At 40.1% G+C, this 21,975-nt stretch overlaps 1 protein-coding gene across 2 annotated transcripts in view; it reads right to left on the minus strand.

Annotated features, from left to right (window-relative positions):
• Positions 1-21,975, minus strand: part of SYTL2 (synaptotagmin like 2) — a 62,889-nt gene that overhangs the window by 25,837 nt on the left and 15,077 nt on the right. For both annotated transcript variants that reach the window (XM_030043171.1, XM_030043170.1), the window contains 3 exons: positions 21,527-21,974; positions 8,471-8,619; positions 5,152-5,284 (listed from right to left, as the gene is read on the minus strand). In XM_030043171.1, coding sequence (XP_029899031.1) covers positions 5,152-5,284; positions 8,471-8,619; positions 21,527-21,627 — 383 coding nt within the window. In that variant the 5' untranslated portion in view covers positions 21,628-21,974. The remainder of the gene's footprint in view (positions 1-5,151; positions 5,285-8,470; positions 8,620-21,526; position 21,975) is intronic.

The following is a 21,975-nucleotide window of genomic DNA, read 5'->3' on the forward strand; positions in this document are numbered from 1 at the left end:
GAGACAACACTTTTGAGGGCAGATGTGGTATCTCAGGACAAGAAAACAGCTTCCAGCTCTCATCAAGTTTCAGTTTCAAACAGGAGTTGCCTCCTCACATGGACAAAGAATTCTCCAACCACGTAACCAGCAACAGTCTGCCCTGCTGAAGGGAGAACAACTTTCCCATCTTCTCCAGGGTGCAGTACAGCTAACCTCAAAGTTTAGAAAAAAAGTCTGGCAGCCACCTTTGAGAGGCTACCAGCCTCTGGACTGCTAAGTGTCTCTGAGAATTGACATCACTCCCATTTTACAGGTGGAGAAACATCATTATGGAGAAGATAAGATGATACAGTAATGAGCAGCCTGAACATAAGGCTAGGACAAAAAATACCCGTTGTAATCTGAACTATAAACTTCTATATCTCTTCCTTGCTCTTTTGGTTCAACGCTACCTTTAAGAAATATACCACCATGCACAGTGATATAAACTTAAGGTATGAGCTGATCTTGTAATGGAAACTATCTCATGGGTGAAAAAATAAACTGTTCTTATATTTCAAGACTAACTGCAGGACCCTTTTATATGCACACACCAGGTATAACATTGTTATTGTTCTTTTTATTCTTCTCTGATCCTAAATAAAACCCCCAATTTTCTAGTTCTCAAAGAGCTCAATATTGAAACTTTTATTAATTTCTTTTCAAAAAATATCATTCCACATTACAGTTTTTAACCTTAGTTCTAATATTTTTATTTTTTTTTATAAAGTCTGAAAATACATATATTTAAAGAAACTTTGTTCTGCTGAACCGGAGTTTGTGTGCTTGCCTTCAGAAGCACTGGAGTTTGTGGTTTTGTTTTTATGAGCACCTGTGTGTTCCTGCACTTTGTGTCTCATCTACAACATCTACTACCCGACAGGACAAACATGCCTTTTTTTTTTTTTTTTTTTTTTTTAAGGTCTAGGTCATGAATGTTTCAACCCTTCACTCATTTTAAACAAGGAAAATACTGTTATGTACCCTGGGCTGCAAGACACTGGTAAGATATTCCTCAATCTGCAGTTTTTACAGGTGGGGAGGTAACTTTAAGTCTCATTGAACACACAATCCCACAATATTTTAATGCAATGCTACTTCAGAGTTACCATAGAATAATTAAATAGTTGTTAAATTGGCATTACATGCTGAAACCCCTGCTCTAAACACGTAAAGTAGAGAAAAAACCACACCCAGGATCCTATAACTAAGTCTGAAAATACGAGTCTACCCTCAACCCATACAGATGGGAAAACTGAACAAACAGTTTCCAGATATGCTGCATTCAGAAGGCTAATCCAAGAAAGTGTCTAAAGCCAAAGTGATAAACACACCCAGATTAAAAAATTCCTGCACTGCAACTCAGCAAAGCAAAGCAAAGCACTGAGAACCACAATGAAGGCCCAAACTCCACACAGACTGGACAGCACTGGACAGGAACCAAGGGGCAACAAGACAAAGGCAGGAGCAAAGCTGGAGAAAGGGGTTATAGATTTCCAGGCATCGTCAATACAATCTACTCAGAAATGGCCTCCGGTTCAAAAACATAAGCTTTCCTGGGCTCATCCTGAAGGGCAGAGAATCTGGTGTGAGTAAAGTTAGTGTGATTTAACAGTACTCCATAAAAATGTTTTATCTAGGTATCCCAGCACCCCTATTATACCAGAAAAGTTACATGGATTTTAAGAATTAGGGCTTTTGTGCAAATTTTCACCTTGCAGAACTCTAGGACCCACACCTGTTACCTGTTCAATGTAGACTAAGAATATTTTCTAGCCTAGGGAAGAAAACAACCTACAAGCCGTAATTTGAAAGATAAAACCCCTTTAACATTGCCCTTTTTTAAGAGTCAGCATATAGACAGATGGTATCACTGAACAGAGGTAATATTGACAGTCTTAGTCACCCTATGAAAACTCCTTCTGTGCAAGGTTACACCTTCAAAGACACTTCACACACCTGGCCTGTAAAGGCTCCGGTATGCAAGGAAAGTACCACAGTGATATAATGCCCAAGAAAAAAATTGTTCATAGCTTCATTACTGAATTTATATATTTGGGGTATGGGGATGAAGATCACTATGCTAATTTTAAGAATATAGTTGTGGGCTGATTTCTGTTCCACCTCATATAGCAGCACCCTGACTCAACAGCAGTTCAGATCTACCAGAACTGAACTTTCTTCACATTCAGTAAGAATTGTTCTGGTTTAAGAATAAGATCCAGAACAAAAAGAGTCTGGGTAATTTGTCATCACATATCTTCTGGTCCCAATCCTCAGGTTAGCAGCTGTTCAGTTTATGCAAAGCTTGCAAGCCAGTGCTGGCCTGAAGCCCACTCATAGAGGAAGAAGGAGAAAAAAAGACCCAAAACCCTAAAACCCACAACTCCCACAAACCCACCCTGAAAGTAGCACTTTAAAAAGTTTTAAAAGTCTGAGTGCTTGAACCACCTGTAGCATTTGGACACTAGAAGCTGTGAACTCACCTTATATAATCCTAAACTCCAGAATGATACTCTGTTTCATCCTCTTAGATCTAGCCCTGTTGAGACTATGCATTGCAAGGGGAAAAGTCTATTAATTCCTCGCAGCTCTGCTATCCTAACAGCCAAATTAAATGTTTGTAGTGTCTAGGTTTTCCATTCCCACCCCATCTGCTGGGATTATTTCTTCCCCAGCATTGTGTTTCCCCTCAATTCTGGATCAGCTGCTGCCATTAGAGACAGGCCCGCAGTCATGTCAGACCATTTTCTTTCAAAGTCTAGTATCAAGAGAACAGAAAGGAGGGGTATTTTAAAAACATATGGCTCCTCCTGCAATTTCCCACATGCAATGTTGTGTAGACTAATCTCAGTCATAGTGAAATAAACACATATTGAAATCACAAGCAATGAATTGCACATAGTCCTGCCATGTTTGCTTGCTTCAGCTTTTGACATTTTAGAAGCAAATAATCTGAGACATCTAATCAAGTATTTATGCAAAGTAAATGCAAGTAAGCACCCAGCCCACATCTTATAGATCACTTCCTAAGGTCCACTTCTAACCGTCTCCCAAATCCTGGACTGTGTGAGTTTGCTTTAGAGGGAAGATCTTGAGCTATTGGTGAGAGTATGAGCACACATGAACAAGGCATGCATGCTGATTAATTTCTGGCACAAGTTGGAGCAAAGGGCAGGAGAAGGTCCCGGACAATAGTTATCAAGCTTCACATGGCTATGACCTGAAATAAGTCAGCAAATCACCTCAAGTTAAAGACCACTATCAAGTTGGTCATGTTCCAAACAATTGTCTACATGTTCTTGAACCTCGTTATGTTATATATTTTCAAAAAGACTGCCCTGGCAGTTTATGAAATGTATTACTCTTTATCAATCACAACCAATTTGTGGAGTTGTAACGGTAAGAATAACATTATAAGGCTGTACTTTTAAAGTACCATCATCTTTTCCTGATGTGCAAAATGACATGCAAAATATTCTAAAAGATATATTAAACAGCAGCATGTCTTGTGCTATCCATAAAGAAATAACCCGATAAAAATCTCCTGAAGGTAAAAGCCTCCTGTAAAAAAAACTATAGTCAGTAACCACTAACTGTCAGCATTATCAGCCAGCTTGGGGGTGCAGGGGGAAGCAAAGCTTGCTCTTGTGATAAGCAACCTTTATCATCCTTACTGTGCAACTTCATTTTTTGGGAAGTCTGTAACAAAGTAGTTTATTTGACCTTTTTCAGCATGATTTCAGATGCGGGTAAGACAAATACTCCCTTGAGTTCACTGATAATGATGTGTAGAGGGTAAGACAGACCAGTAATGCAAGCCAGAGTTGTTAAGACTTACACCAACCTTTGGTGCCATTCATCGCCAACGTGCATGCCCAGTTTGCAGACCACGAAAGTGAAAGATTCAACTGCTACTAGATACTGTACAAATGCATAGTAAGAGACAAGCCTTGCTGCAAAGAAAAAACAGATGACATACAGAGAAGGACTTGGACAAGAAAGTGAAAGGTTACAGAACTTATCAATGGCGCAACCAGAAGTAAAACAGTCATCCTGAGAAGTAACTCTAGCTCTTACCTCACTCTGTTCACTGAAAGCACAAATAATAGCTATTTGTGTTACACGCTGGTTCTTGTTTCCTCAATGGTATTGAGGAATCTGGCCATTTAAAGACATTTCATTTCCACCTGCTGTCACCCTAGCTGAGATCAGCACTTTCCTTTTCAAATGCAGCCTTTTTGAAAGCTTTTCACACAGCCAATGAATTACTACATGTAGGTATTTTAAAGAGAAGACATGTCTCTCTCTCGGAAATCAACTCAGGATATTTCAAAGCAAAATGGAGCTGTTTGGGATGTTTACAGACTTGAGATAGAGTGATTTTACACAAAATCCTCTGTAGTTCAGAAACTACTTATCATCCAACTTTCCTGCAACAACTATAGCCATTCAGGCATATCCAAGCTGATTGTCTTGCCTTACTCTGAGTGGTAGCCTCTCCCTTCCAGAAAGACATTTATTTTTCTTGGTAGAATCTGACTTACTTTCTGCAAGTATCCAAAGATTCTGTTTCTTTCTACCCAAAATACATTTGGTCTCCTTAAAAAGTCTCAGAGGTCTTAAACTGTGCACCCAAAAATCTGGAAAATTCTAAAGCACAATTTCTCAGTCTCTGATTCTTCTTATGATCCAAGCTTAAAATTCAGGCTGAATCAATAGTCTGATCTCATTAAGTGACTGAATGAAGAGATGCAGAGGTTATTGTCCCCCTATTAGTAACTGCAGAGGACTGATCATGGCCAAGCATTCTAACCAGAAAGTCCTGGTCTAACTTCTGGGAGCCAGACTAAACTGTGACATGAGAACATGTGTGGGACCATTCTATACACCGTTGACAACTTTTTACTTGAAGAGGTAAAGCAAAGATTGTTCTGCATTTGAATGCAGAACAATTAACAATGCACAACTATTTGTCAACCTTGCACAGATTCCTTGGGCAATTCTGAGGAAACATTTGATGACCTTTGAAATGAAAGGCAAGTACAATATTTTGGATGGAACTTACAGCTCACAAGTTTCACCAGTCCTAATATATACATATTAAGTGTGATTAAACAGACAGCTTACCTTGAACCAGATTTCAGTTCTTCTTCTTGATGTTCCACAATGCCATGTAGTTCTGGCGGCACGAAGACTTCTTTATTAACATTGCTCACCCAGCTGTTCTTTGCTTTGTTTGATTTGTTCTGACTCACTTCAGCTAAAACATGAAACAAGAATATTGTTGTATCCCATGTGTTCATACAGGATTTCTTAAGAAACAAATAAAAGTACTTGCATTCAGTCTTACAGCTGTTTCAAAAGTCCACTATACTTTAATTTTGTACAGAAGCAGACCTGGTGCCTTCTGAAGAATAATTTTTTTAATGCTACTAGAAATGTCACATACTGCTCTGAATACTTCACTCTATACTATTCCAGGTACATCTGCTTTAGACCTTAAAGTGATCCTAAATGGAGAAGTTTTCTACAACAGCCCTGGTAAAGACTGATCCTGTAGTTCTTGCAGCTAGACAAACATCGAAAATTCAGCCTTGGTGTCCTGAGGAAACAAAAGCAATTAAACCACAAGAAACTGAAAATATATTGAAGTTCAGTTAATCAAATCAATTATTCCCTTCCTACAGCAGTAAACTGGAAGTTGGTCATAATTCTGATTTAAGCAGGTGGCTGATCCTTTATGGATAGAATTAGCACAAGAAGTTAAGAAGGCAAGTATAAAAAACCCCAACCAAACAAAAAGAAACAAAAAGCCCCACCTCATTCAGCAAATGCAAATACATTTGCATTTCTTTTTGGGGTGGGACAGAATCCTATTCTGATCAGTCCCTTCAGAGTCAAAACATTAATTTACATTATTTCCTCTACTGCTTTTTGCACTCCTCCAACAGTTTAGAAATTAAGAATTTCTTAGTGTGCAAAAATAAGCAAAATTTTTATTCTCACTTTTGCTATCCATAACTGCAAGCAAAAATATCTTCACATCTAACGAGTTATTGAAACCAAGCAATTGCACAGTGTTCTGAATGAACCAGTATGCCCCTTTGTTCAAGTCATAAGATTGGGAGTAATTAACCTTCCTTTAAGATAATATGGCTTTAAGTACTTTCCTTTAAGTTACTGTAAAATTTAGCTAGAATTTTACAGCCGGTTTTCATAACTTTCAAGTCCAAAACCAGCCAAACCCACAAACATGCTGCACTAGCCACCTGTGAATTTTTGCATTCTTTTCTGTTTCCGGCCTTTTCTTGTTAACTTAAAAACCCCAAACCATCACACAGTAATCTCAAACTGACTTAACTGCCATTATCCAAACTCTTCTCTGGGAATATAGGAATTCAGAAGGTGTAACATTGCAGGATTAGACACAGGAAAACAAGGCTAAATTGTAGTTACAAAACCTATAAAAAGTGGCAAGCTGTAGTCCATCCACAGTATTGGGAGAAGTACCTTCCTTGCTTCACTAGCACACAGCAAAATCCCTTAATAGAACTTAAAAAAATAAAGACTGCAAATTTCAGTACAATCTGGTAATAATAATAAGAGTCTTGCCCTTCTAAGTCAAAAGGACTTAGTAGAACTAGAGGAGATTAAGAGGGGATGGGGGTCAATTTCTCTAAGAAAAAGATCACTTTCTGAACAAAGAATGACAAAATAGACCAGGACTCTTCAGATTAGAAAGTCAGATGCTGAAAGATTTATAATAGAAGTCTGTAAAATCCTATATGCTATATGATATATGGTTTTGTGAATATAGATCAACTGCTCACTTTCATAGAATCATTTAGGTTGGAAAAGACCTTCAAGATCATCGAGTCCAACCATCAACCATGCCCAGTAAACCATGTCCTGAAGTGCCTTGTCTACGCACTTTTTGTATACCTCCAGGGATGGTGACTCAACTACTTCCCTGGGCAGCCTGTTCCAATGCCTGACAACCCTTTCGGTAAAGAAATTTTTCCTAATATCCAATCTAAACCTCCCCTGCCGCAACTTCAGGCCATTTCCTCTTATCCTATCTCCAGCCACCTGACAGAAGAGACCGACCTCCACCTGGCTACAACCTCCTTTCAGGCAGTTGTAGAGAGCGATAAGGTCTCCCCTCAGCCTCCTCTTCTCCAGGCTAAACAACCCCAGGTCCCTCAGCCGCTCCTCATAAGACTTGTGCTCCAGGCCCCTCACCAACTTGGTTGCCCTTCGCTGGACATGCTCCAGCACCTCAATATCTTTCCTGTAGTGAGGGGGCCAAAACTGAACACAGTACTCAAGGTGCGGTCTCACCTTTCTCTCCCAGGGCTAATGTTAATGGTGATCAGTTCGAAACCAGAAAAGGAAATGGTCACTTCTGATGTGGAAAACCTTAATTTTAGAATGCCTTGAGACAGGACATGGTGAATGTTAAAGAGGCATGTCCTTAAAGAACTTCTTGAACAAATTAATGGGGAAAAAATAAGCCAGAAATACTGGCTCTATTTCAAAAAAGCCTGAGGTGCAATTGGCTGCAGGCTGGTCCTGGCCTTGGAGCCTACACATGCTGCCAGGCACTCTCAGAGGCAGGGTGCTGGGGAGACGAGCTTTTGGTCAGGTCCAGTAGCGCAGCTCTTATGTTCTCTTTTGTTTTGTTTCTCTCCAGACAAAACGTTATATTTACTTCTGATGTTCAATACAACGCATTATCTTCCCACATTCTGATTTTTTTAAAATAAAAATTTCAGAATATAATATTTATTATCATGTGAGCGCTAAGCTTGTCAACATTACTCAGTTTACACACAATATACTACTACCTATCTGTACTACTAAACTAATGTCTGCAACTGTTACCTGGCACATGAACACAGCTGGCTTTAACAAACATTTCTAATATTTATGTGGGGGCATTTAAAGTTAACATGGACACAGGATGCCAGTTCTAGCTGCCAGAGCTCCCAGCACATATATTTCAGTAGTTATAACCACTACCTCTAGCTCATGATGCCTATCACTACGCCTCAGAGGTCTCAAAGTGAGCACCCAAAATCTTGGAAAACCATACTAAAGAGCAATTTCCTCAATCTCTGATTCTTTGCACATTCCAGGGTAGCTCACAGGGCCTCAAAAACGGAAATGAGAATGCTGTCCAAGAGTGCAGAGGGCTTTTAGTCCTACCTATAAACACAAGCCAGTCTCTCCCCTTAGCAGTCATCACACAGAATTTTGTCTTTAATACATAGCATTGGGGGAGAGGAAAGCTTACACTGTAAACTATATGGGAAATCTCTTTTTTTGCATCATTTTCTGCTTGTAGAAATACCAATGTTCTTCCTGTATTTCACAGGCAACAGTGTCTGAGGTTAGTTAAGTAAGGGCCAGACTTTCCAAAATAAAATACAAACCAAATGCTTACCAAGAGTGGCAGGCTTCCGGCGCATGGATGCTCTAATAATATCTGCTCCATGTATCTTATCTCTGTGCCTCTTTGACTTTGCTTCATAAAACCACTGCCCGCTCATATTCTTTAGCTGAACATCATCTTTGACTTTTTCTGGTAAATGCCTGAGGAAGAGAAAAAATGAATAAGCGAGATACACACAAAATCTACTTACCTGTGTGAATACAATAAAAGTCAGATTTTTTTTGTTGTTGTTTTGGGGAAGGGAGTTGTTATTTTCATCTTCTGACCTGTTACTCTCCTTATTTAATTATGAGGGATGACAATGAGCTGGGGAGGGAAGACCCTCAGCCCCATTACCCTCAGAGCATCAGCTGAAGTAACTCTTCAAAAAAAAAAACAAAACAAAAAAAAAAAACAAAAAAACCAACTTTGCTATGATAAACGCTCGAGCAGAGACAGCCCTGGAAAAGTCTCTGGTAACTGCAGATCTTGACTTCTTGCCTCCAGAGGCCAGTTTTCCAAGGTTAAAATTGAGATAAGCTAGCAGGGCAGCATAAGAAATCTGGGCCAAAATTAAGTCCATGACAGTTTTGGCACTCAGAAGATGCTTTTTCAGACTGTTCACATGGCACTACTTTTACACACACATTCCAAAAGTGCATTGTAAAGATGGTGCCATTTTTTCCATAGGTTGCACAAAAATCCTTATATGAATACAACGAGTTACAAAGGCAGACAGCATCAAATGGAAGAAACAACAAAATAAATTTTTACAGTTTATTAACCTACGTGTATCCATTATATAAACTGCATCCATTGTAAATACCATGAAGCAAATTTTTAATAATTTGATCTCAGGCTTCAGGGTCACCCTGCTTTTATGAAGCACACTTCAACAGAATAAGGAGTTGCTGCATGCAGTTTGAAAGGTTGTTTTCTTTCCTCTTTAGGCGTATAACACATTAGGCATACACTTATACATGGCCTGGAGACTAACCTGCAGACCAGGAAAGTTACTACACAGATTTAGAGAGTACTTAATCAAAAAAGTCAAGTCAGGCTTCGTCTGCCTTCTCCATTTAAGTCCTTTCCTTCAGCAAACAAGCTAATAACAGAGCCCAAGGGAGAAATCAAAACAAATCAACTTACTTAGAGACTTTAAGGCTAAACACAGTCCACATTTCTGTGGGATGGTGCTATCTTCCACAAGCCTGATGGCCAATCATAGAATGGTTTGGGTTGGAAGGGACCTTTAAAGGTCATCTAGTCCAACCCAAGGAGGTTCCTGCCAGTTTTATATTGTTCATGAGTTTAGAAGGAACTTCTAGTGCAATCAAGTAGCTATGATGACAGTCCTTTTATTATAGGTTCCAGATTTGACTGTCAAGTACAGACAGCCATTCATAGGAAAGAAAGGACACTGAGCCAGTCCCAACTCCCACACTAAGATAGACCATTCTCACCTATCACTCAACTTCTTCATCTTTGTATGGCCAGAAATGAAAAAGCTTATTCGAATGCACCAGCTATGTTAGAATACCTAAACTTCTTTTTGAAAGTACTGTCAACAGCCAGTCCCTCCAAGGTGTGTAAACAACTTCTCTGTCTCAAATCAGCTACACACAGTTGAGGCTGCCAGGAGCTGAGGTCACCATCGGCATTTTTAATGCCAAGATTCAACAGTCCATAGCATTACTGGGCCATTTAAAATTTGGCCCTCTCTCTTGCTTATAACTCTGTGCTTTTCTAAGAGCCAAAATATGCACTTTACATATTCTGCAGATCTTCCAAGTTGGAACAGGAACACAGCAGTAGCTTCCCTCTGTCCTCAAGCAGATATATTAACTCAGGTATGAGCCAACTCCTCATTGCTCAGCCAGTTTATGAACACAGCCAGTATGAATAGTAGAAATAGGGCACACAAGAACTTCTTACACAGGTGATTGCTTCTCCCTTTCACCTTCTTTCCCATGTGTTATTTGTCTTCTCAGAAGAGATTCTCCTTAGGGCTAGGGACTGGCTTTTCAGCTATTTGTACAGCCTGCAGGGCAGCTGACCCCAGCTAGAGCTTCAGGGCAGTATAACACATGGCAAGGGAGGTTCTCTAGTGGGAAGGTACTGAGTCACAGGACAAGTATTCAATGCCCTCACCCTGTTTGATCCAACCCTTCTGCCCCAGACACCGCTCACTCCTTTTTGCCTTTGTATTCAACCACTGAAATTAGGGTGTGGTAGGAGAGCTGTACAAATCAGCTCAGACCAATAAATCACTGTAGAAGAGGACAGGATCCCAGGGCTCTCAGCTGTATCAGCCTACTTACCTGCTTGTTGGACTCTCAGATCTGTGAGCAATTAACATAACATAAGCAGGACAGAGCCATGGATTTGTCATGGCTCTAGACTCACTAAATGTCACCTATGGCCAATGCAGCTGTCACTTTGGCTGGAAGTGAATGTCAGGCACCTTGCTCCCAGCCCTGGCTTGCTGCCTATGGAAGTTAGTATACCTTAACTCCACCAGCTCAACAGGCCTTCTAGGCTTTAGGAGGTAATTATGCTTGCTAACAAAGGTATAAACATGCTCCCAATTTACTCAGTACTTCCTTTACAAATGGCTTGTCTGGCTGACAGGGATTATATGGTAAGACGTGACAGAAGCTCACAGCAGCTGACTTAAACTACTTCTTTTGCCTTACCTTTTCACCTTGATAGCACTTGACCTTTGTTAGCTTGGCTTACTCATCTCTTCAAGAGAAGTATTTAGCCTCTCAGTCCCATCTTTTGAGGAACTAAGAGCCACATAAATATTAAGAGTTATTCCCAGGCTTTCCCCAGTCACAAATAAAGAAGCAGATTTCCATTATCAGAAAGACAATTAGTTCTAGGTCTTCGCAGGGAAAAAAACTTTTAAGAAGCCTGCGTTCACCAACACATCATAGACTTGTTGCAGAAACAGCTGCTGAGGTTACAAATCAGAATTTTTTACAATGCTACTTGAATTCTCAAGCTCTGCTATTAGCCCGCCTTAGCAGTAGTATATTAAACTGCTTGCACTATGAGGGCCTGTTTCACTGCTAGGCATTAGATTTAGATTGTGGTTTACCATGAAAGGAATTGTGGAGAAATCAGACTGTAGCCATGTTTTGCCACTGCTACGTACGCCTCCCAGCATACCACAACAGGATCAGAAGCCAACAGTTGATTCCGCACCAGCTCCCCAGTCAACAGAAAGGCTAACCAAGTTGTCATTACATTATTTTCCTCTCGGTGACCAAAGAACTAGTAGGCGTCCAGAGTAAGATTCAGATTGCAGGCTCAGTTGCCAAGTTTGCAATTAGAAGAAAATGCAATAATGGCTTTACATATGATGTAAGCATGTATTCTGGAGTCAGTGGTCTGTTAAAATGCCAGTTAGCCTATGTTGCAGTTTTCAAAGTGAAACGGCCTCAAGTTATAAAAAAGCTAGTGCCTTTTTCTTCCACAGGAACATTGAATTCAACAAAATGAAGGTACATAGTTAAAAGGAATTCACTCTAAAATCCACTTTTAAAATAAGCCTGAGTTCTCCCATTACTTAATATGATTTTTCCACTATGCCTAGGTGAAACATTTTTGATGGCAAGATGACAAATTCTTCATCCCACTCGGTATTAAGTACATGCAGAATTACAATGAATGGGCATACAAAGCAACTGTCTGGCACTCTGCAGGCAAACAAAAAAATCTACACATGTATTAATTGGGTTGTTTCTCCCCACCTCCAGAATATCTGATAGTGGGCTAAATCACATGGTACCACTGTAAGGCAGGAAATCTGCTCTGATATAATCAGTCCCTGTCTACCTTCCTATCAGCAAATACAGAATGGTTTATCTTATGCTTTGTAGGCTTGTGTAATAGCTTATTGCATGTTAGGGCAAAGTGATAATGATTTCTGTTTCTTTTTTTGTAAAAACAGTATCTAGCAATACATACATGTATCTAAAACTTCAGCTACACCTCCTCAGTGTCTCTTAACTCCTTCCCCTGTACCCCTCTTATTCATAGTCCGTATTACAAACCACCACAGAATTTGCAAGATGTGACAACTGACATTTTAATAACTTCTTTTATTGCCTTATTCCTCAATCGACAGCTTAAACTGAGCTTTTTCAGACAGGAGAGTCTGTGTGGTGCCAGTACATTTTGAGAGTTCTTGTGGCACACTAAGAAGCATTTAAATCAGAGTCTATGGCTCCAAGAGAGACAGATTCATTAGTGTCTCACACACCCTATTCTGAACATATGAAAAAAGCATCCCAGTGACTGGTGGCAAAATAAAGGCTTTTAAAAGCCTGATACCACTACCTTAGCTACAAATTCACTTCCAAAACCTCCCACCTGCAAATGAAATACCAAATGAGTGGAGAAGGTAGATGGAGAGAGACTTTCGAGGAATTTACCCTCAATTCTATTTGCTGCAAGCATAACAATAAACCCCAAACCAACAAAAAGATGACAAATTATTTAAGTTCTGGCTCACCTTCCAAACATAGACAAGATAAACTTTTTGTAGTATCACTCATGCAAGAACAGGAGTAAAAGGATATTAGACCAGGCATTATAAGTGTCAAAATTGCTGATTAGATTTTTTTTTTTCTTCTTTGAGAGTGGGAAACAGCCATAAAGGCTTTACAAGGGAAAAGGAATAATTGTTTAAACATTCCACTTTGCATGAGCATGCCTCTTTAGTCTGCACATATCTAGATAAGGCGTAGGAAAAAAGTCTGTTCTGGCATTTGTTAGAGAACTACACCCAAAACATTTGTAATGGGCAGTCCCAAGTTGGGAATATGGATTATTCCTTTTGCATGGTAGCTGCACACACATGATTTTAATAAAAATCAGTTACTATTTGATTGTTTTTTAAGCAATAAAGCAGTATCATTTCATACTGGTTGAGGGCTATACTAGGAAGAATAAAGCAAACCAATGGGTTTATGCAACCTTTCCCCATCCTTGTCATCATGATACCTCATCAGCAACACCTCTTTAATTCTTGCCTTTGGGGTCTCTTTGGATAGTGAGGTTTTGGGTAGGTAGTAGGTGGAGACATGAGAAAAAGGCAATCTCGTTCTGTTTGTAGTCATGCACATTCTTCCATTTTATGCCTATTCAGAAGTCTGGGTGCGTTAGGCCTACTAACAATACCCTGATGAATTAATCTCAGCTAGTATCTTGCTTTTGGATTCTTGGAGAACTAACTAGGCTGTAGTCAGCACAAGTCTTGATGACTAACAAGACAAACTGACATTTATTCTGAAGTCAGAATGGAAGACAGACACATCCAGGCCTGGAGCATTAGAATGAATGAGTTACATGCTTGTAGGTGTGAGACAAGTCAATTGATTTTGGAGACGAAGAAGTGAAAGCAGGCAGCTTCCATTGCCATTGAAATACGGTATGCACCAGAATCTGGAACCAAAACTACAATCCCAACCTCTGTGCTGAGCAAGCATCTGTGAAACACACTGACCAGGTTAACCCTGCTATACATTATTTCTCTCCTAGAAGACGGCCACACGTGAGACATCAGACTGCCATGTTGTCCCTGTATTTCATTTAAACCATATATACATTCTGCACTGAAGATGGAGTCCTTCATTTTTATATGCTTTTCTACTATGTCACCTACAGTTAGCACTCCGACTTTTTCTCCTATTAGGAGCTGCACTGTCAAGTTTGAAGTAAGCTTCATTTTACAAGTAATATGTTATAAATCATGTAATTAGATACTCTGTAGGCAGACACACAGAATATGTAAATTTGTTTAGGCATTTCTTACTACATGGAAACTTAACTTTATTCCATTCAGGAAATCTGTAGCAAGACTGTTGAGGTTACAGAGTACAGGAGGTAGGAGCCTTTCAAGGTCTGTCAGCCTTCACAGTTTCTATTACCTTCCACTTGTTTCATTTCTCTAACAGCCTTCCACTGTTTAGTTTGTCTGCTTGCTTTAAAGGATTTGCATAGAGGCTCCCCAATGGCCTCGCCTCCTTCTTCATACACAACCCAAGTAAACCTGCCATGGAAAAAAAAAAACAAAAAAAAACCAACAACAAAAACCAAAACACCCAAGCAAACAACAAAGCCTTCACAATGAAGGAACAGCTATCCTGTGACAATACACCTTTGGTATTAGAGTCAGCCTGGACAGCAGTACAGGATGATCTGAATCTGGGGAGGAGTGTTTGCTAGAAAGTATGTGCATTCGCTCACAGGTTCTGCTTAAACACAGTGTTCCCAGTACTTTAACCTTTAAAAGTAGGTTGTATAAAGCAGAAAACCAGCCCTGATCAAATGACAACCCAGAAGACACATACAAGCAACTGTAAGTGAGCAGAAGAGCCGGCATCATAGCTTTCTTCATACTGCCAGTAAGGGCATCTCCAAGAAATTCATGCTGTGCTAAGAATAGATTGCATTTTAGGATTTCATGCAAGCTACAAATCAAGACTGATCTACTCTGAAGACAAAAGCTTCAATTTGGCACACAATAACACAACACAGTCCCAGGTACAAACATGTGATAGGTCTTACCAAGACCATTTTTGTATTGTAGGGAAAACCATACTTACTGAGGGAGTACTCAATTTAGAGGTTAAAAAACCTTATTAGTATCCACTTTTTCCCTTAAGCACACTTTTCTACCATACAAAATAAGCTCCACCCACCCTGCTCCACCAGCTGTTCCAAACAAGCATCATCCAGTCAAATAATCCATCTGCTACTAGTAGACCAGTTAGCAATCAATATTCGGAAGAAAAGGTATCAGCCCAGTTACCAGTATAGTCCGATGCCATGTCTGTTACCAAGACCAGTAAGTAGGGTCACTTCCTTAACCCCAGTTAAGGGGTCTCACCAGATTAACATGAAAACAGTCCTGCTTTTCTTACTGGCTCTTCACAAGGAGGGCTGAGACCAAGGTAGTTCACTGTTACCTTGCTCTGATGAACCTGGCAGAAAACATAGAGGATGCAGAAAAGCTTTCTGGAGGATATATATACTCTTATTTTTTTGTCTGTCTAGTGACAAATGGAGACTTAGGCAAAAAAAGGAGTTTGCTCAGAATAGGGTGGGTTTGTTTTGTTTTGGTTTTTTTGTTGTTGTTTTTTTTTTTTGTTGGTTGGGGTTTTTTTTAAATATATCTCTGGAGACCAACAACCAACCTCTCCACCAAACCCACAGTCATTCTTATGTCAGTTGGCTTTGTTAAAAAGGATAAATAATGGCATGCACACTTTGCTAGAGAATGAAATTGCTCTATTTCCTGAACAGTCACTGCATTTGGAAAGTCACATTTGGTGCTAAGCAACATCCATATGGGGGAATTAATCCAGAAGACATGAGCTTATCCTTTTCCATGTGGACAGGTGCATCTTACAGCCCAAAGAGGAACATTCTCATCTGGGTGTATTTAGGTACTTACATACGTGAGAAATCAGCAACTGTGAGTGTGAGTGCCACTTGATACTTTGATTACTGCCAAATTTCTCAGAAATCCTGCCCCATCAACACGTTAAACCAAGCTTTTAAAAAAATAATAATAATCTTTTTTAAACTGCTAAAGCTAAAAAAGGAAAAAAAAAAGACCAAGTTTCATTTATTTGAAAAAAGCTTGTTGTTGAATTGCCATGCTGGATCCCCTCTGTCTTTGGCAATGGGAAATGCCTCTGAGCTGCTTTCATGTCATGCAACCACTGCACAAAGCCAAGCAAAGGAAGGAAGAAAAGTATGGGCAGCAGGCAAGCATAGTCTTATCCCCAAGCTCCTTTGAGGGAGCACTCCAGGTTGTTCACAGTGTAATGGGGCTTCCTCCTCCAGCAGATCTACCCAGCTAGAAAGAAATCAGTCAACTAAGGGCACGAGGAAAGAGTTTACAGGATGTCCCTGATTTGGCTGAAGGCAATCTCCAAGCACACATTCTCATGTATACACTTATGACCATCAGCACCTTATACTTATTAACAAGTAAGCCTGTTGAAAGTTAATCAGAAGTCCCGGGTACGACCACTAGACACAGGTATATGACTTCAGAACTAGTTATAAAAATAGCATGAGTTTCAATTAATAACAATTAATTTCTATTTCTCCTATAATACGTCTGAGCAGACTGTGAGAGCAGATTCTGTTTGACAAGAGGAGATACTAAGATCTCTCAGTTTGAATTTTCAGTTAAAGAGTTCAAGCCACCTAATTCTTAGTCTCTTAAAATAAATCAACCTACAGAGATTTTTTTTTTTAATGCCAAGGGTAGAGTTAATTTCAGATTAAAAACCTTTGCATACATTGTAAGCAAGCTCCTTGTTGACACAAATATATGACCTAAAAATACAAGAATTAAATATGCCTCAAAGCGAGTTTAGTTTTTTTAAATCTGTTTTTAAAATCAGCTCCACAAGAACTGTAGGCTTTATTTTCTTATTAGCCGCAATTGCTTATTACTAGACTAATTTAAATCTACCAAGGCTTAAGGATAACATCAGTACCCTGAGAAGAACCTCAGACCCATGTTGCTAGAAGGGATGCTCTGACAGGATCTTAACATAGCCTTAGCTCTAAATTTAGAGAAAGTTATTGTTATTTGTGGCATCCCTCATCCAGAGCCCAAGCAAGCTTTCAAAATTCAGTGTGGATCAGAAGGGATGATGGCCAGCCTAAGAGACCTCAGTTAGACATACAAAGTGCCATTCTGTTTACTGGTCAGGACAGAATGTAGAGCACATACAAACATACTGTGTTCTTGCTTTGCCTGTAAGCCACAACTCCTCCACATGTTACTCTTCCATTCATTTACAGATGCCCAAACTTTTATCATGAAGTAGTGCAAATGACATATTAGGGAGCTTATAAGAAAAAGGGGTGGAGAACTGGTAAAATGAACATTTTTGCAGAGATTGAGCTTTAGAAAGAGTCCCTAGGTATTGTATGGCAATGAGAAAGAGTCATACTTCAAAATTATAAAGTTATAATTGGTCCCTAGTTACCTCACTATGCAGACACTACCAGCCTGCCACAATCACTCGAGTGAATACTGAGGACACATTTTGAAAATTTCTAGAACATTTGGAAGAAATACCCTGGAGACAGAGTAGGAAAAATGGGTAATTCTTTTCAGAAACGAGAAGGTTAGCTTTGACAGCACCTCTAAGACAGCATGTCTAAACTCTTCTCTCTTCAATCAGCCTTTAAACTTGAACTGGCACCCAGGTTCAAAACTATCTGCACCAAGAACCTTGCCTCTGTTAAGCACACCCTCAAAACTGCTACATCTAACAGAAAAGTATTTTATGAAGATTTTAAGAATGTATTCTAGTGACAGTAACTGAATGTCATTTTCACACTACAGCAGTAAGTCCGGTTCCCCCAATGCCAATATTCAGCTCACCCCAATACCTTAAATATATCCTGTTCTAAGGAAAAAAAAAAAAAAAAAAAAAAAAAAAAAAGAAGACCACAAACAAAAAAACCCACACAGAAAACCCCCTTCCTTCTGACAGTCTACAATATAAGGAAAATTGCCTTAAAAAGTGACTGAAGAGGATTTCTGTTAAAGCTGACCAGAATTAAAAAAAAAAATAACCCCCACACACACATTTACACTAGGGTTTCAGCAGCCACGCAGTCTCACTGAACATCATGAGAAAGGTTAAGTGTATGTAGCACCCAGCAGAATCAGACCCCTGAAGCTTTCTCTCTTTTTCACAATGCCACACCAATGTATGTATTAAAGGGGTTTGGCGCACAGCAGTCACCACCCACCACACAAACAGCTCCACACCAGAATTTCCCCTATCATTAGCCTCCTTCAGTTTACACAATGAGCAAACAATCCGAAGCACAGCCCGCAAGAGCACTGCCAGGAGGTACTGCTGGGAAGGGCCGATAGCCACAGCAGGGAACCCTCTTGCAAAGGCGACCACAACAGCTTTCTTCCTCAGACACGCTGGTGCCAGGGGCCAGCCACTCCACCACATAAGAGTCACCCAACCACAACCCAGAACTTCACAGACAGATACATTTCTGTTCCACGTTACTGTCTCCAGAAAGGGCCCAAAACTGTGTTAATTCTGAACTACACAACTGTAAAGAAGAGTTAGGGGCTATGCTGAAGCTACTGCCAGGAAATTCAGTTATGTGCTTAGCCCTCTCATTTGTTCAATACCCAAAACCCAGCTGGAGCAGGGTATATCAGAGATTCCTGGGCAGGAATAAGGACAAAAAAAAAACCCAAAAAAATAAAACAGTCAGCAATAAGCTGAAAAACAGCTTCTAGTCATGACAAGCTGTCAATCAGCTTTTCCATTTTACACCGGTTTTCCCCTCCTGAGCAACACTGCCATTCAGGGGCTGGCAGCAGCTCCTGGGGTAATGAAGCAAAGAGAGGCATCTTCTTGCCTTAGGAATAAAAAAAAAGGATGCAATGTCTTTTGATTTCCTTGCATCACACCCTCTTGTCATCTGAGATTTCTTCATCACCCATTTGCCCATGAGAAGAAAACATAAATATCCCCTTTCCTCTGGGACAAACCTCAGCAGAGGTCAAGTAGGAAGCAGGCATGCTGTTCCCAAAACGATGCTGTTCCTAAAACTATCAGCCCAATTCAGACCAACAGAAGAGGAGCCACAGGATGGGGCAAACACCTATTACAGCACTCAACAAACCAAGAATTAAAGCAGACTGCCTAAGGTGGCTGCATGGGCCAGTCTAATCAGCACAGGTTTACTACAGATAAGCAATACTAGAAGCTGTTAACAGAGATGGGACTTCATCCACTGATTTGTAAAATTCCACTAGGAAGTTGCTCACAGAAGATTCTGTCACGTTACCAGTTTGAACACACTCCAGGAACACGGCACACAGACTCCATAGATGGAACAGATTATTAGAACACCCTTCAAACCTCAGAATTTCTTCTAGAGGGAAAAAGATCACATTAAAAGACTTCCATTATACACATATACAAACAACACTTTGTCAGGGTGTGATGTTTGTATTATGACATTCAATCCCAGCTCTTGGAATCTTCCAGGTGTGAAAGGCTGTAGAATTCAAACTAAAATATTATATCTCCTTGGCTGGAGATATAATTCAGGTACTGTTTTAATATATAATATATAAGAAGCAAGCTCCGTGTGCCACATCTATGCAGAAAAATCAGTTTCAGATGTAAGCTTCCAGCTTCTCAGAAGTTATAATATTCAGAAACCAGAAGAGACATTTTATTGTAGAAACAAACATGCTGATTACAGGCTGCTACAACCTGCAGTCCCTTGCATTTTCTACCACACCCTCCTGAACTAGAATTACAAATGGCAAAAGCAAAGTTATACAGACAAAAATACTTGTTGACAGCCTTTTCGGACCACTACTGAGAGCAGCTTTTTTGATTTTCTGTTTCCAGGAAAAGTTCCCTTCCCAGATGCTGTTTTCAAACTCACACCTACAATTACTTTCCCTGAGCACTTTCAGACCTGGCACTGTTGTACCATTCCAAAACTGAAGTCAGTATTCTTCTATCTACAGTAAAGAAAAGAAAATGCCCATTCTGTTACAGCAAAGTCAATTTTCTGCTTTTTGAAGCAGGAGACAAAACTTATGTGGTGAAAACATCTCCTCAGGTTGCATTAAGATAGTGGGAAAAAACAATTGGGAACATTGCCTGTAATGATTTTACCTTCAGTCCTCAGTGAAGCGAATGCCTTGAGAGGAAAAGCCTTTTTAACCAGGAGAAGCTACCGGTTTGCCCTTTATTGCTCTTACACTTAAAGGAGCAAGAGGAATAACTCAACAACGCGCTGACCACATGCTGACCAAACAACCCCAAGGCTGCACAAGCCTACGCAGCAAGATGAACACTGCTCTTGGGGCAAGTGGCAGGCTGCTGTTTCATTTGCTTCAGGGTATGCCTACACAGAGAGCATTTGTTAAAAAATGTTTCTCAGCAGAAGAGAAGCATCACAGATGCATCACGGTTGGAATAATTTCAAAACATGTAAATAGGAAATACATGTCTTCATGATGAACTTCACAATGAGAAAGAATCCGAGAGATTACTGAATCAATGAGAGAAAATCCTGCCTCAGCAGAGACCTGTAAGCATCTATTTGTGTTACAGTACTTTGACCTTTCAACATCTAAGGCTCTGTTTTCCATTATTCGGCCACTTGTCATTTTGCGTACCCTATAATGGATACTTTCCTTCACACTGGAAAAAAAAGCCTGACTACTGAAATCTTCATTCCTGAGCAGATAGCTATCAATATTAGCTGAAACCACTATTCCACTGCTATTTGTACCTGTGTAGATGGCTTTCTCAAAGTCAGGTCATCTGGGCAATGCTGCTTTCCATGCATACATCTCTATTCATGGCAGTTATGCTAAAAGTAGCTCTAGGAAAACCTCCCAGAACAGAAAACACTCCATAATAGCAACACATTGTTCTGTCTGTGACACCACAAAGAAAACAGGGAGCAATTTTCTGCTTTAGCCACAGATTGCAAGGACTTCTCTTGCCAATGGAGCATACCGTTGGTACCTCCTCTGGACTGCAGCTCCAATGCTCTACATGTTTGAGGTATAACTTCATCATTCAGACATATTGCTGACTGCATCTATACTGACTTTTTTGTTTGTTTGGGGCACTAGTGCTCTTTTGGAATCAAATCACCCCACTTATGCATTAGTTCAGGTTGCAGAGGTTTTGATACTTGCAAACTGAATCCTTTTCTGAGGAAACCAAGCCAGATGCGTATCAAGCCAGATGCGTACCAAGTGTGCTTGGCCCCTTAGGGAATTGTAAGGGTCCAAATCAACAGTTAGTCTTTTGGCCAGTAATTAATCGTTTGTGTGGTAGAGGCATTTCATCCACGGACTATACTAAATCTAGTCCAGAGTAAAAATCTCCAATACTGTGGAATATGGGGCACCCAGCAACAACTGCTTTTGTCTACTCCTGCGCTCTGAATAACTCAGTATATGAACTGCGTAGGTCTTCCCAGGACAACATGTGATGCTAGATCCCTTACCTGACTCTCTCTTCTTCAGCTCTTTTAAGCTCTGCATCCCGTTGCAGCACCTTCATTATTGCCTCTTGTTCCTCCTCTGTTAGGAAGCTTAGGTCAATCATCTTGTTGTGTGCGTAGGGGCTGGTAAAGTGTCCAGGAAGATCTTCAATCCTGCCGAGGAGGATAGTCTTGTAGTCCACTTTAAAGGTATAGAACAAGAGAAGTCTTTTTCAGCAGGCACTGAGAAAACTGGACCACGTTACAGTCAGTGGCTTAAAGAACCCCAAATGTTGCTTTCTTGCAGTAGAGTATGTGCATGCTTCTCTAGATGAAAGACTTTTGGGAAAGTGTTGCATTCCTGCTTGCCATCACAATGATGTCTTCTCAGCTTGTCCTCTCAGCTCTGCTTCCTGGAGTAACAGTTCATTGACCCAGTATATCCAGTGTTTAAGAACAAACAAAACATCCCC

This window comes from Aquila chrysaetos, chromosome 19 (assembly GCF_900496995.4).
Source record: "Aquila chrysaetos chrysaetos chromosome 19, bAquChr1.4, whole genome shotgun sequence".
Lineage (NCBI taxonomy): Eukaryota > Metazoa > Chordata > Aves > Accipitriformes > Accipitridae > Aquila > Aquila chrysaetos.